The following is a 15,747-nucleotide window of genomic DNA, read 5'->3' on the forward strand; positions in this document are numbered from 1 at the left end:
AAGTTTACTAGTTTGAGGAGCTTATATTCTGGCAATATAAGAGAGGAAATGTGGAAATAGGGCATTGCAATAGAGAGTGTTTCAATGCATCTATGGTGGTGTCAATGCAATTGATAGAAATGACATACAATGCTATTTGGAATACAGAGGAGAAGCACTTAGCCTAGACAGGTGAGAAAAATCAGGAAATATACTCAGCACAGTTGTTTGCTGAATTTGAATATGAAACAGTCACCACCTTAGTGATCTGAGATCTAGTTAGGTTGATAGATATATAGAAATTAAATAGTAAAAAGATACGTTGACCTGGTTTTATATGTATTCTTTTAATTACTCTAGCATATGAATAGTTTTTTCTTTTTTCTCTATATGTTTATCATTTTGTACTCAAAATTTCTATTAAGTTCAAGAGATATTTTACAATTCCTGGTGTTCGTAAACCATGTATGATGTGATAAAACTAATGGAGTTCCAAATTGATCATTCAGACAGATAGCCTGGGCTAGAATTCATGGAATTGCTGCTTTGCATTATGCAATTTGGATGGTGCCTGATGGATAATCACTAAATAGAACAGTTGGTTACAGTTTGCTGGTTGAAAGGCATTTGAAAAAAGGGCACAGATAAATGATGGGTATTCCATTAACCAAAAATCAGCCACAGAGGCAGAGGACTATGACTCCAGCCAGTCTACCACCTTTTGGGTAGTTGGGATTTCTCTTCACAAATTGTTTTAGCTGCTGTCATTCAGGTTTCTACCACACAGTTTACTTATCCCATGCTGCTGCTAAGTCGCTTCAGTCGTGTCCGACTCTGTGTGACCCCATAGATGGCAGCCCACCAGGCTTCCCCGTCCCTGGGATTCTCCAGGCAAGAACACTAGAATGGGTTGTCATTTCCTTCTGCAATGCATGAAAGTGAAAAGTGAAAGTGAAGTCGCTCAGTCGCCTCCGACTCTTAGCGACCCCATGGACTGCAGCCCACCAGGCTCCTCCATCCATGGGATTTTCCAGGCAAGAGTACTGGAGTGGGGTGCCATTGCCATCCCATATTAACCTGTAAACTTCCCAAGGACAGAGGGTTGTTTTTATATTTTGTAACCTTGGAGAAACTACTAAAAAAATTCCACACACAGTAAAATCATGAGATAGAAACATTTCATTGTCTAGAATGTGGTTATTTCCTATTAAATGGAATTTGTTGCATATAACTTAAATTTTCTCTAGATATTTTTCTCTCAATCCATTCTTATTCCTTATATTTTATTTATTTTTAAAAGTTTTTATTGAGGTTGATGTACAATATATAAGTTACAGGTATACAGTACAGTGATTCACATTTAAAGTCTTTAAATCTACATTTTAAAATGTAAACTGTTTTATGGAATTATTTATAAAATATACTAAACATAGTGCTCTTTATAAAAAAAACAAGTTCTGCTATATAACCTACCACTATGATCCTTGTCCAATAATGGAATTATTTATTTAGATTTAATAGTGATCCAGTGTTTAATTTTTAAAACAGATTATTAGAATTTTGGTAAATAAAATATAAAGTATATTAATGAGGTTTTAATTATATAAACTGGTTTCTTAATACAAGGCCTATAATTTATCTTAAAGTGAAACTGAAAGGAAATGCCCATAAAACATACTTTGGCCAGTAACACTCCATGTCTACGGTTTTCTTTTTAGTAATAATTGATGGGAGGATATACTCAATACTATGAGGCAATTCAACCACCATTTCCCCAGTAGAAATATTCCTCTGCCGCTTTCCTCCAAATCCAAGAGGGTTTAAAAGAAGCACAATAGTAGAGCTATCCATTCAGACACACTTCTTTCCAAGAGTAAATGTGAAGTCAGCTTCTTTACCATCTTTCCTCTCCTCTGGTTCATTTCTCATGACGGTAACTAAAATGGACTGGTCACACACATCTAACTCAGCAGAAGTAGGAAGGATATGTTGACAGATGTAAAAGCAGCTAGGAAAGATATAAGGTAATAACGAGGTAATAAATGTATGGGCTTCCCTGGTGGCTCAGTGGTAAAGAATCCACCTGCAAATGCAGGAGATGCATGTTAGATCCCTGGGTGGGGAAGATCCCCTGGAGAAGGAAATGGCAAATCATTTCAGTATTTTTACCTGGAGAATCCTAGGGAGAGAGGGAGCCGTGAGGGCTACAGTCCATGGGGTCACAAAAGAGTTGGACACAACTTAGCGACTAAACAACAATAAATATATACAAATAAATATATTTTATTTTTTGATTCCAACATTTAATATCATCAAAACATAACTTGTTTTATCTGGATAATTGAAATCTATAAAACACCAGATTCCAATACTGTTTTCTGATCTGCATGATTTCAAAAAAGCAATCTCTTCTTTCTTATACCTGTCTGTCCTCTCTACCATCTGTAGCTCCTATATGACAAGAAGCATGTCTTACATTTTTGTATCCTCAAGGTCTGGCTTATATCAGCAAGTCCAGGTTCGATGCACGATACTGGATGCTTGGGGCTGGTGCACTGGGACAACCCAGAGGGATGGTTGCGCGGAGGGAGGAGGGAGGGAGGTTCACGATGGGGAACACATGTATACCTGTGGTGGATTCATTTTGATATTTGGCAAAACTAATACAATTATGTAAAGTTTAAAAATAAAACAAAATTTTAAAAAAATAATAAAAAAAATAAAACAAAAGAAGGGATATGGAATATTTATGTTACAAATTTTTTAGATGGTATATCTGAAGGCTGATACACAGTTCAAGCCCTGGACATGTTATTAGATTGGGCCTCACAACCATAGTAGTAATAACTACCAGTTATTAAATGACTACTGTAGTACCCACTTCATATACATTATCTCATTTAATCTTTATAACATGAAAATAACCATTCAAATGAACTTCAAAGGCAAATTTCATGTACTAGTTAGAATGAATAGTGAAAGTGAAAGCAAAAGTCACTCAGTTGCATCCAACTCTTTGCAACCCCATGGACTATACAGTCCATGGAATTCTCCAGGCCAGAATACTGGAGTGGGTAGCCTTTCCCTTCTCCAGGGGATCTCCACAACCCAGGGATCAAACCCAGGTCTTCCGCACTGCAGGCGGATTTTTTACCAGCTGAGTCACAAGGGAAGCCCACTAATTAGAATAGGATTATTATTTTTGGAAAAATCATAAATAATTCCTCTGAAAATCTTCACAACAATTCCTTGAAATAAGGAACTATTTTTATCTCCTTTTTACACCTGAGAAATCCAAAACTCAGACAGGAATGGTTTAACCAAAATCACACAGCTATTCAGTGGTTAAGCTTACTCCCTCTAACTACCTGACTCCAAAGTCCATATTCTTTCTAATATGTCAATGTATATTCCCAATGCCTACAAAATGGGGACAATAATATCTACTACACAGGGTTACTGTAAAGTTTACTTAAAAAAAAAAAGTGAAAATACAATGGTTACCTACAGAGCAAACATTATATACATATTAGCTTTCTTACTTATTACCCAACTGATCCCCTTACTTTGAGGATCTATAATACCTAACAAACACTCAAATATCTACCATATATATTTGTATATATGTATATATATACATATGTGCCTTATATAAGTACATATTCTTCTTACTTTCTATTCATTAGATCATAGACATACATGTACACATAAATATATATGCATGCATAAGTATATGTCATATGTATAAGTGTGTATCAGCTAAACTAATTCCCATTTATCTCACTAACCTCTCCTGTACTCTGTACTTCAAGTACTCTATTTACATGTACCATTCATAATATCTCAATTCCTTGAGATGGAATTCCTACTTTTAATTATTGCCTTAGTTTATCTAATTGTTCCTGGTTATTGCTCATTATTTTAAACTTAAATATGACTTTGTTCATTTTTGATTCTCTCAACAATTTTCAAAGCTTAATGGTTCAGGAATTTGCAAGATTCATATTTTGGTTAATCTTTAAATTTCACTGAATTAAAGCATTTCATATGTAATTTAAGTAACTTAATAATGTGTTATTACCATTTCATGTGATAGGAAATAATAATAGAAAATACTGATACATTTAAATATATACAATCTTCAAACAAATTTCAAAGTCTGAAAGGCAAACAGCTAAGGAATAAATATCAAAACATGACAATAAAAATGTTAGAATCGCTATTATTCACAGAGATCTTCAAAATTAATTTGAAAAACATAGCAATTGGGAAATAAAAGAATAAATAATTCACGATTGAAAAAAATCAAGTAGATTATCAATACAGGAAAAGTGGTTAAGTAATCAATAAGATATAAATAAAAATTTAATAAGGTCTTATTTTTGCCGATCGACAATTTCAAAAGAGAGTTAATACCCAAAATTGTTGAGAGAAGGGAAAAACACATGCATATATACTATAAAAATAGATATATTTTTTTCTGGATGTTATTTTAATAACATAGCAAAATTCAATTTTCAGTTTCTTAATTCAGAATAGTAGTCGGAGAAGGCAGTGGCAACCCACTCCAGTACTCTTGCCTGGAAAATCCCATGGGCAGAGGAGCCTGGAGGGCTGCAGTCCATGGGGTTGCTGAGGGTCAGACACGTCTGAGCGACTTCTCTTTCACTTTTCACTTTCCTGCATTGGAGAAGGAAATGGCAACCCACTCCAGTGTTCTTGTCTGGAGAATCCCAGGGACAGGGCAGCCTAGGTGGGCTGCCGTCTCTGGGGTTGCACAGAGTCGGACACGACTGAAGCGACTTAGCAGTAGCAGTTAGCAGCATAACTTAAGTAGAAAAACCAAAACCCATAGGCACAGTTACAACAAAGCTAGTTTGACAAAGTATCTCCATGAATGACAACGTACAACAGAAGGGAATGGAGCGTGGACACCTCCACATCACAAACAGGTCCTGCTGGAAAGCCAGAAAGGGCTGATTTGAGAATAAGCGACTGAAAATGAGACAGACTATTGCCTACTCTGTCTTTTGATTCAGGAGTTTAATCCACTTGCTCGTAATTGTTGATAGGGAATGACTTTCTATTGCCATTTTGTTAGCTGTTTTCTGTATGTCTCATAGCTACTTTGTTCCTCTCTTCTGCTCTTCTTGACTTCCTTGTGTTTCACTGTTTCTGTGGTGACACATTTTGATTCACTTCTCCATTTGTGCATCTTCTACAGGTATTTTCTTTGTGGTTGGCATGGAGATTACATAAAACGTTTTATAACACTTTATTTTAAACTAATAACTTTGAACACATACAAAAACCCTACTTCCCTCACTTTACGTTATTGATGTTATAAATTCATCTTCTATATTTTGTATCCATCAACAAAGTTTTATAATTACTTTTTTGCTTTTACTTTTCAGATTCTATACTTAAAAGTTATTTATATACCCATTACCATACTATAGGATTCTGTATAACTATCCTTATCAGAGAGCTTTACATCTTCACATATTTTTGTGTTGCAGTCTAGTGTTCTTTCATTTCAACTCGAAGGACATGTTTTAACCATTCCTGCCAAGCAGGCCTCGTGGTGATGAACAATGTCAGTTTTTGTTATCTCCATTATTCCTGAAGAACAGTTTTACCAGATACAGTATTCTTGGTTGACAATTATTTTTTTCTTTCAGCACTTTAAATACATCATCCTACTGCCTTCTGGCCTGTAAGGTTTTTGCTGAGAAATCTGTTGATGTTAAGGGAGCTGCTCCCTTGTACGTGACAAGTGATTTTTCTCTTGCTTTCAAGTTCTCTCTTTAATTTTTGACAACAATTATAATGCGTCTCAGTGTTGGCCACTTTGATTTCATCTTAGTTGGAGTCCTAAGTCTCCTAAACATATGTGTTTACTTTCTTCCTCAGATTTGGGGTGTTTTCAGCTACTATTTCTTAAATAAGCTCTCTGACCCAGTCTCTCTCTCTTCTCCTTCTGACACTGCAATAATACAGATACTGATCTATTTGAGGGTGTCCCATAAGTCTCTTAGGCTTTCTTCATGTCTCTATTTCTTTTTTCTTTTTGTTCTCTGACCTGATAATTTCAAATGACCTGTCTTTAAGTTCACTGATTCTTTCTTCTGCTTGATCAGGTCTGCTCTTGATTCCCCTCTAGTGAAATTTTCAGTTCAGTTATCATATTCTTCAGTTTCTGAATTCTATTTGGTTATCTTTTACAGTTTCTATCTCTTTGATGATATTCTCATTTTGTTCATGCATTGTTTCTCTGATTTCATTTGGTTGTTTATGTTCTTTTGTAGCACATTGAACTTCTTTGATATATTTTGAATTCTTTGTCACGTACTTCATAAACCTCCATTTCTTTAGAATCAATTTAAGGAGATATCTTTTGTTCCTTTGATCTGAGTCACATAGGCCATGCTTCCCTGTTTATTCATGTGCTTTGTTACCTTTTGTTGTGATTTATGCATTTGAAAAAAGAGCCACCTCTCCCAGCATTTATGAGCTGGCTTGGTACGGAAATGATGATCAATAATCAGTCCAGCTAGAGATTCTGGGGGCCTCTCTAACTTTTTATGGGGATGTGTGTTCTCTGGTTTTGTATGTGTCTTTTCCCAATTAGAGAGCGTTGCCATTTTCTTTTTCAGAAGCTTGTCTCTTGCTCCCTCTGGTGTCTATCTGTAATACTACGGGTCCACTGGCACTGTAACAAGCCACTGAGCTCACTCTCGTACTCTGTGGCTCCTAGGCATCAAGATATGCCAATCTGATCAATACTTAGAGTCAGCTGAGATAGAAACTAGTCACTGAGGCAGCCCACAAAAAGCCAGAACTCAGAGGTACATTCCACTCTTCCTCTCTCCAAATAGAGAAGCCATAAGTTGGGCTTTTCCTCCTTTGATTCTGAGCTATGTCAGCTTGGGGGAGGGGCTGACATGGCTGAAATGAAACAGTTTTTCTTACTCATTTCAATATAGCTATTTTTGCCTTTGAGTTTGCCTGTGTATGGCAACGTCCTAACTGGTTTCCGGAGTCCTTTATAAAGGCTTTTGGTACAGTATAATGTGTTAAATCAATGTCTCTGTGAACACTAACATTTGTAGTCTCCTATTCTGCCACCTTGCTGATGTCATTATAAGCCATTAAGTTTTGAGGTCGTTTGTTATGCAAATCTAGGAACTGGAATAACAACTCAAATGACTGGAAAGACAATAACATAAGGACTGGTGGCACTGATCAAGAATGTGAACATTACAATAAGACATTCAACCAGACTGTGTGCTTCCTGGCACAAGAGAATAACACTATCTATGAAGAAGAAAAAATGAAACAGGAGAGAGAGAGAAAGAAAGGAAGAAAGAAGGGTGGGAGCGAGGCAGGGAAAAGAGGTAGGAAGGAAGGAAAGGAAGGAAGGAACAAAAGAAAAAAGAAGGGAAGGAAAGGAGGAGATCTATTAATTTATAGGAAATACAGAAGATGGAGGCTCAGGTTAAACGATAACCTGGGCATGTAAACGGCAAAATTCAGACTCTATAGGAAAATCTACAGGACAAGTAACTCAGTTTCTTCAACAAATTGAAAGGGAAAATATAAAAGGAGACAGGGAGTAAACATATAGATTAAAAGAACTCAGGCATTTAAAAAAGAAATTCATACCTAAGTTATATTTCTATTCACTCATACACTATTCCTCTTGCACACAGACACTTCTTAACAATAAATACAAGGACTTTATACAATGATACACAAAATAAAATATTTGATCCAGCAACAGTTTAAGTGTGTGTATGTGTATTCACTGCAGTTTTCTTTGCAATGCCAAAAATAAAAGGAAGAAAGGAATTTAGGTCTATTATTAGGAATCTAATAAAAGAATGATAAATCCAAACAATAATGTTAACAAGTTCTTAAAAATAACTATGTTCATACAGTGTTCATGCTATGAATAAAACCTAAAACCTATATTGTTCAGTGAAAACACTGAAGGTTATCTAATGATACACAAAATCAGCAATTTAATTTATTTGCCTATTTAATTTATTTTATTTAATAAATAAATAATAAATAATAAAATAAATTAAATAATTTTAATTTATTTAAAGTCATAAGTACCTAAGTATTCCAATTGTCTGGAAGAATAATTACCAAAATACTAGCAGAATTAGTAGCTTTAAATGATGAGAACATGAACTATACTAAGTGATGAGAATGATTTACTTTTACTTTATTATCCTATTTGTTATTGTTCAAAATTCATTATGAATATATGTATTATATTTTTAAACTGTTTATGTTTTATTTTTGTTTCTAAAAGAAACCATGAAATAGGAGAAACCCTCCCTTCACTCAACCATGTATCAATTTAATACTTACAAAATAATGTTATTGGCTCCTCCGCAAACACAGGCAGGGGAAAGGAAACAGAATAGGACATGGAGATATGGAAGTCTCTGCTGCTCTATCTCATTTGAAATATTCTGGAAGCCAGATTACATTCTATGTATTAGTAATATCATTTTCAGAAGGAAAGTGCTCATATACTGAGAATGAGTAACACTTTTAGAACATAGGGGTAGAAACTATTATACAAGGATACAATATGAGCTCATTTTGATATAATCCACTGAGAAATCCCACATACCTAGGGTAGACAGGGTATGGAAATGAGCAAGACCAAGGACTTTTGGCTCCATCCTTAACTCATCAATAGTAAATGGTCACAAAGTCATTCTAACTAGTGCTGGATTATACACTCCAGGCATATACTTATGGCACCAGAAAACTGTATGCAGTAAAATAAAATTTTAAAAGAATTTGATATGGAATATTATTTTGGGTATAAACATACAATACTCATTTACATTCATTCATTCAACCAACATTTATTGGGCACCCTCTATAGCCCAGGTTCAGTGCTAAGTGCAAGAAGAGAGTTTGCAACAAAACAGAAACATTTCCTGCTCTCCAAGAACTAGCATTTTCATACAGCAACATATCCTCAGCTAAAAAAATTTCTTCGCATTGGCACAGACTAATAGTGATTCAGAACGTTGACTCTGGAGCCAACCTATGTAGGTTAATCCCTCTTCACCCCGTTTACCAGCTATACAACTTATGGCAAGTTATTTAACATTCTTTGCTTCAACTTCCTCACCTAGGGATAATAATAATATCTCCTCTTAGAGTTTTCAAAATAAATTAACAAGTGAGTAAAATGCTTAAGCACTCCAGGGGGAAAAAGTCATACACAAAGAATTTCAATAAATTCTTCATAGAGGTGTCAGTCTGGATTACAAGGTACACAAAAGCACTTAATTCTTCTTTACCAAAAATATACTTATTTTCTTTAGTTTCGAAAAATTTTGAAGCAGTCTAGAAATCTTGGGTTGAAAAAACAGCATTGTATTTGATATCTGAGTCTATCTGACAGAAACATGGTCAAAATAGACTCCCAGATAGAAAAGTTCCAGATAGAAAAGAACCCTCTGACATCACGTCTTTGTCTACTTGTTTGCTATTTTTGTCCCTATTTAAAGAAAAACAAAGTTCCAAGAGGACAACCATACTACCAGTGTATAAGACAATGCCCGAAATAGATGTTTTTTAAAATGAATAAACAAAAAGAGTTCTTATTTCACAAAAATGTCGACTTCATAAGAATTTGAACTAAATGTTTTTGGTAAGTCTGCAAAGCCAACATCCTCAAGTGAAAACTATAGAACTTAACATATTATATATTAAAATAATTATTAGTCAAAAACAGGACTGTTCTCCACAGTTGTAGTATATTTAGACTCAAAAAGTAAGGAGTAAGAGGATTAAAGAGTGGTGTAAGTAGATCCTCTTTCCTATAATACCAGAGTCTTCTCAGCATTTGTGCTCCATAAAAGTAAAGCGTTTCTCCATTCTTTATATTTTAATTTCCTGTTGTTCATTTTAATTTCTGCTGTAAACAAACTAGATCGTTCTCTCTTCTTTTAGAAAAATAAAATGTTCAAGCTCTTGTCATTTTGGTTATAATATTAATTTACATCTATTATTTCAAAGCTCATGCGTTAAAAGAAATCTGACTTACCACAGGCAGCAAGATTTAGTGTTTGAACCAAATCACTAAAAAGACTCACAATTTTTTTCAAAACTTTTTACTTTTCCGAGCCCCAAGATCCTCATTACCAAACCCGCATAACTGTGCCTACTGTTTAATTCCAAAGAAATAACACAGAAAATCTTTCAATTATGCTCTTTTCTTTTGAAACAAGTTATTTACATTTTTATGGAAATTATTTGCTGTGATTCAAGATTAACAACATAATGGAAGTAGTCACAGCTGTTTTTTTTTTTTTTTCCTCTCTTATGTTATCTATAGGTGGAAAAATGAGAAGCTTTGATTATGCAAATTAAAACAGAATCTATTATCTTCTTTCTGATCTATGTACTGATCATAGAGGGTTTTTAAGCAATGTTAGTTTCACACGTTAGGAATCACAGTCAGTTAACTACTGCTGCTAACCGATGGGCTGTATTTGCAGACTCTATCAGTTTGACCCAGCTTCCAGAGCTTAATGGTCCTCCAGGCTAAAAGAGAAAGCTGATCCATCAGGCTTGCATTAGCATAGAATAACACTCGAAGCTTATTGATGTGTGTTCAGCATAACTACCATCCCCAGAACCCAGCTCAGTCCATTATTTTCATTTTATCTCAAGTCATTTGTATGGTTGTCTGCCCCGGTTAAAGCTCCAGCAAGACTGGTACTTAAATGAATTTGTGAGAAAGGAGACAAATGCCCCCTGAACTTTCAGCACTTTGCTATCGAGGCTTGCTAACATAAAATATACTAGGACTCTTAGGACCACTTAATGAGCAGATCAAGAATGCCCTATTGCAGTGGGGGGGAAATCACCTAGGACCCTATTAGCCAACAAGGAGTGTGATGATTAAATGATTTTTTTAACTGTAATTTTAAAGCACTGCTCTGATTTCTGCTGAAAGCTATTTATAAAAAAATAAGTAAATTTCATAACAGCTATGTCTTTGCTGTTTAAATACTTTCTCTTATAAAATACTGGACACACACAAAAATAAATGTTCCTAATAATAATACATTTCATCACTAGGGAAGTATTACATTTAACTATAACAAGAAAAACAACAATCTGTAACAACTAGGCATTTAATGTGTAAAAAAACCCATAGTAAGAAAGGATTTAATGTGTGCATAAACCCTGTAATGGGTTTGTATATAATCAGACATTTGAGGTATACATAAAATCACTTTAATTGTAAATCTTTAAAATGAAAATAAAGTACTTCTGTAGCTGTTTTGAATATACAATAATCACTGAAATTGTAAAGCTGGTCTTCAAAACTATTTTTTATAAATTTACATAGTACTTACAGGTGTAATTCTGAGAGAATAGGAAAAGAGTACTATTCTTTTTTTTTTTTTTTTTTTAATTTAGAAGTAATCTAAGGACTACAATGGAGAAGGCAATGGCACCCCACTCCAGTACTCTTGCCTGGAAAATCCCATGGATGGAGGAGCCTGGTGGGCTGCAGTCCATGGGGTCGCTAAGAGTCGGAGATGACTGAGCGACTTCACTTTCACTTTTCACTTTCATGCATTGGAGAAGGAAATGGCAACCCATTCCAGTGTTCTTGCCTGGAGAATCCCAGGGACAGGGTGGCCTGGTGGGCTGCCGTCTAAGGGGTGGCACAGAGTCGGACATGACTGAAGTGACTTAGCAGCAGCAGCTTAGCAAGGACTACAAAGGTGAGGTGTCTAGCTCAGATCCCAGTTAGTGTTATTAAAATTCCAAAAGTTGGATGAATTTTCAATTCACTTAACTGTCACTTAAAATTCAGTGATATTTTTGCCTCATTATTTGTCTTGCTGTTGTACTTGGGAAGTTAAAACCTAATCTGAGTCTTGTATCCCATGTAGCTGGCTCTTCATGTCTATCGCTGCAGCCTTTGGAAACATTGTACTACTACTATTAGGGTGAAAAGGAAGAAAATATTTTAAATAATTTAATCTATTAAATATTGTTAGAGATATTTACATTGTAACAATAGAGATATTGTTACATTGTCTTCATATGTAATCTCCCTTTATCAATTTCTCTCATCTCCTTTCAGTTCAGTTCAGTTCAGTGGCTCAGTCGTGTCGGACTCTTTGTGACCCCATGAATCACAGCACGCCAGGCCTCCCTGTCCATCACCAACTCCTGGAGTTCACTCAGACTCATGTCCATCGAGTCAGTGATGCCATCCAGCCATCTCATCCTCTGTTGTCCCCTTCTCCTCCTGCCCCCAATCCCTCCCAGCATCAGAGTCTTTTCCAATGAGTCAACTCTTCACATGAGGTGGCCAAAGTACTGGAGTTTCAGCTTTAGCATCATTCCTTCCAAAGAAATCCCAGGGCTGATCTCCTTTAGAATGGACTGGTTGGATCTCCTTGCAGTCCGAGGGACTCTCAAGAGTCTTCTCCAACACCACAATTCAAAAGCATCAATTCTTCAGCACTCAGCCTTCTTCACAGTCCAACTCTCACATCCATACATGACCACTGGAAAAACCATAGCCTTGACTAGAAGGATCTTTGTTGGCAAAGTAATGTCTCTGCTTTTGAATATGCTATCTAGGTTGGTCATAACTTTTCTTCCAAGGAGTAAGCGTCTTTTAATTTCATGGCTGCAGTCACCATCTGCAGTGATTTTGGAGCCCAGAAAAATAAAGCCTGACACTGTTTCCACTGTTTCCCCATCTATTTCCCATGAAGTGATGGGACCAGATGCCATGATCTTAGTTTTCTGAATGTTGAGCTTTAAGCCAACTTTTTCACTCTCTACTTTCACTTTCATCAAGAAGATTTTGAGTTCCTCTTCACTTTCTGCCATAAGGGTGGTGTCATCTGCATATCTGAGGTTATTGATATTTTTCCTGGCAATCTTGATTTCAGCTTGTGTTTCTCCCAGTCCAGCGTTTCTCATGATGTATTCTGCATATAAGTTAAATAAGCAGGGTGACAATATACAGCCTTGACGTACTCCTTTTCCTATTTGGAACCAGCCTGTTGTTCCATGTCCAGTTCTAACTGTTGCTTCCTGACCTGCATACAGATTTCTCAAGAGGCATTAAGAAGAGAACAGGAAGTTAAAGTTTGTAAACTGTTAAAGCACTATATAAAGGTTGGTTCTTGGGTTAAAAAAAAATTCTAATACATGCAAAATGATCATCTAAAGTGAAAGTGAAAGTCATTCAGTCAAGTCCAACTTTTTGTGACCCCATGGACTGTAGCCCACCAGACTCCTCTGTCTGTGGAATTCTCCAGGCAAGAATACTAGAGTGGGTTGCTATTTCCTTCTCCAGGGGATCTTCCTAACCCAAGGATCAAACTCGGGTCTCCTGCATTGCAGGCAGATTCTTTACCATTTGAGCCACCAGGGAAGATCAATCATCAAAAATTTCTTTCTAAATGCTATTTTAAAATGAGAAACAGAGTTAAGACTAGACACACAATCCACTGAAAGTAACCTTTTAGTCTTAAATGGATTGGTAAAGAATGAAGCTAATATTTATTGAGTATTTACTTTGTGTCAAACATTATTTCTCTTACATTTTCTCATTTAATCCTCTGAAATGCACCACAAGGGAGTAATTAGTTTGATTCCTCCCAATTTACAGTGTCAGGAGGTGACTCTGGCACTGGCTAAAGGTCACAAAGTTACTAGGTCCTCATTCTAGTCTCCAAAGTCAGATAAATCTGACTCCAAAACTGGGCACACTCATTATACCCCTTGTGCATGCTGCTCTATGCTTTCAAGAAAATCTTGAGGTGTGCAGTTCGTTTCCAAAGAGACTGAGGCCATGTGATCCATCTTTGGTTTCTCTCTTTATTTATCTCTTTTCAAGTAGTCTTACACACCAGGCACTTTTAAGACATATGACCTAAGGCAAGTTGATACTCGCCGAAGAAGCTCTTGGCCTTCTTTGGTTTTCATCTACTGGCTTTTCAGAAAGTGATAAATTTACAAAAGGACAGTCATCTCCATTTTTAAGTATATAAAAATACAGCTAATATGCTATTTTTTGTTTGTGTGTAGAAAATGACTCTGTGCTGTGCTTAGTTGCTCAATCATGTCCAACTCTTCCATGGAATGTAGCCTGCCGGGCTCCGCTCTCCATGGAATTTTCCAGGCAAGAATACTGAGTGCGTTGCCATTCCCTTCTCCAGGGGATCTTCCTGACCCAGGGATTGAACCCAGGTCTCCCCCATAGCAGGCAGATTCTTTACCATCTGAGCCATCGGGAAAGCCCGAGAAAATGACCCTGGAAGGATACAAAAGAAACTAGTAATTGTGGTTGCCTCTAGGGAGAGGAACTGAGTTAACAAAGGCCAGGGATGGGAAGGAGACCTTTCATAGTTCATACTCTTTTGTACATTTTGAACTTTGAATCATATGAGTATACTATCTACTCAAAATGTACATACATACAAACATAAATACATAGTCACATTCAACTGTCTTTATGATGAATGTTGATCAGTATCACTGTAGCTGCAACCTAAAGCAATAATTCTTATGAATTCTGTATTTCACTAAGTATTTTAAAAAGAATTTATTCTAACAATACAGCATAGAAACTTGCTTGAATGAGTTACAGATAGTATCCCAGACACTAGTTTTGTATAAAACACACTTGGGCTGGAGAAAGAGGAGTATCAAAATAGAAAAATAGGATAACTGATTACTGATCTCTCAGAGAAGAAGGAAAAGACAAATATTTAGTTTGAGGATTTCAGCTCCAATTGTAGTTAAGATCATGAAGACAAGGAAGGTAGGCTGCCTCGCCAAACTATTTTTTCTTATGAGGCCCTTCTCCCCAGGTATATTTACCACTTTAAAAGGTGGGGAGGGGAGTTATTGGTGGTAATTTCTTCCACTTTCCTCTAGTTGGTTTCCTCTAAAAGAAATGACATATGGAAAAGGTAAAGTTTGTTACAGTTAAATCTTTTCATTCTAAGGTCTTTTTGTTTCTTCTTTCATAACAAAGATGAAGCAAATTTTAATAAATTTGAGAATTAGAGGGTAAGAGGGCTTGATGGTCTCTCAAGAAAGATCTAAATATTCTCCTACAATAAATAGTTAAATATCAACTCGTAATCTACTTTTTATAATTTACATAGATTCTGTTATTTCTCTTAGTAAAGGACTAGATGGTTCCCCAACCCTATAGTTAGGGTGCTTCTTATTACATCTAACCTAAAACTCTTCTATTGTAATTTAAGTTCTCCAATGGTAGTAAAAATAGTGAACACTTACTTTCACAAGCACACAGAGTCACATATCCTTTTATTCAAGTTATATTTATCAAGTGTCTAATATGTACTATTAATAGCAATATACTAGAATTGATCTTTCACTGAACAACTATTTGAATAATACAAGGCACAATTTAGGTTAAAAAGATAGGCAGAATATAGCATGTCCTCTATTCTCAAGGAGTTTACTAGAAGGACAGAAGTAACCTCAGATACGCAGATGACACCACCCTTATGGCAGAAAGCAAAGAAGAATTACAGAGCCTCTTGATGAAAGTGAAAGAGGAGAGTGAAAAAGCTGGCTTAAAACTCAACATTCAAAAAACGAAGATCACGGCATTCAGTCTCATCACTTCATGCTAAATAGATGGGGAAACAATGGAAACAGTGAGAGACTTTATTTTCTTGGGCTCCAAAATCACTGCAGATGGTGACT

The 15,747-nt window shown here is 35.9% G+C and overlaps 1 protein-coding gene across 8 annotated transcripts in view; it reads right to left on the bottom strand.

Moving 5' to 3' along the window:
* CAMKMT (calmodulin-lysine N-methyltransferase) overlaps positions 1-15,747 on the bottom strand; it is a 427,573-nt gene that overhangs the window by 308,598 nt on the left and 103,228 nt on the right. The window contains exon 4 of one of the 8 annotated variants that reach the window (XM_086327185.1): positions 13,862-14,317. The exons of the other annotated variants lie outside the window; for them this stretch is intronic. Within the exon in view, the coding sequence (XP_086183311.1) occupies positions 14,124-14,317 (194 nt within the window). The 3' untranslated portion in view covers positions 13,862-14,123. Of the gene's footprint in view, positions 1-13,861; positions 14,318-15,747 lie in introns of those variants that run through there. 8 annotated transcript variants of the gene reach the window in all.

This window comes from Bos grunniens, chromosome 11 (assembly GCF_055505025.1).
Source record: "Bos grunniens cultivar Pamir isolate PY7600 chromosome 11, Bosgru_T2T1.0, whole genome shotgun sequence".
Taxonomy (NCBI): domain Eukaryota; kingdom Metazoa; phylum Chordata; class Mammalia; order Artiodactyla; family Bovidae; genus Bos; species Bos grunniens.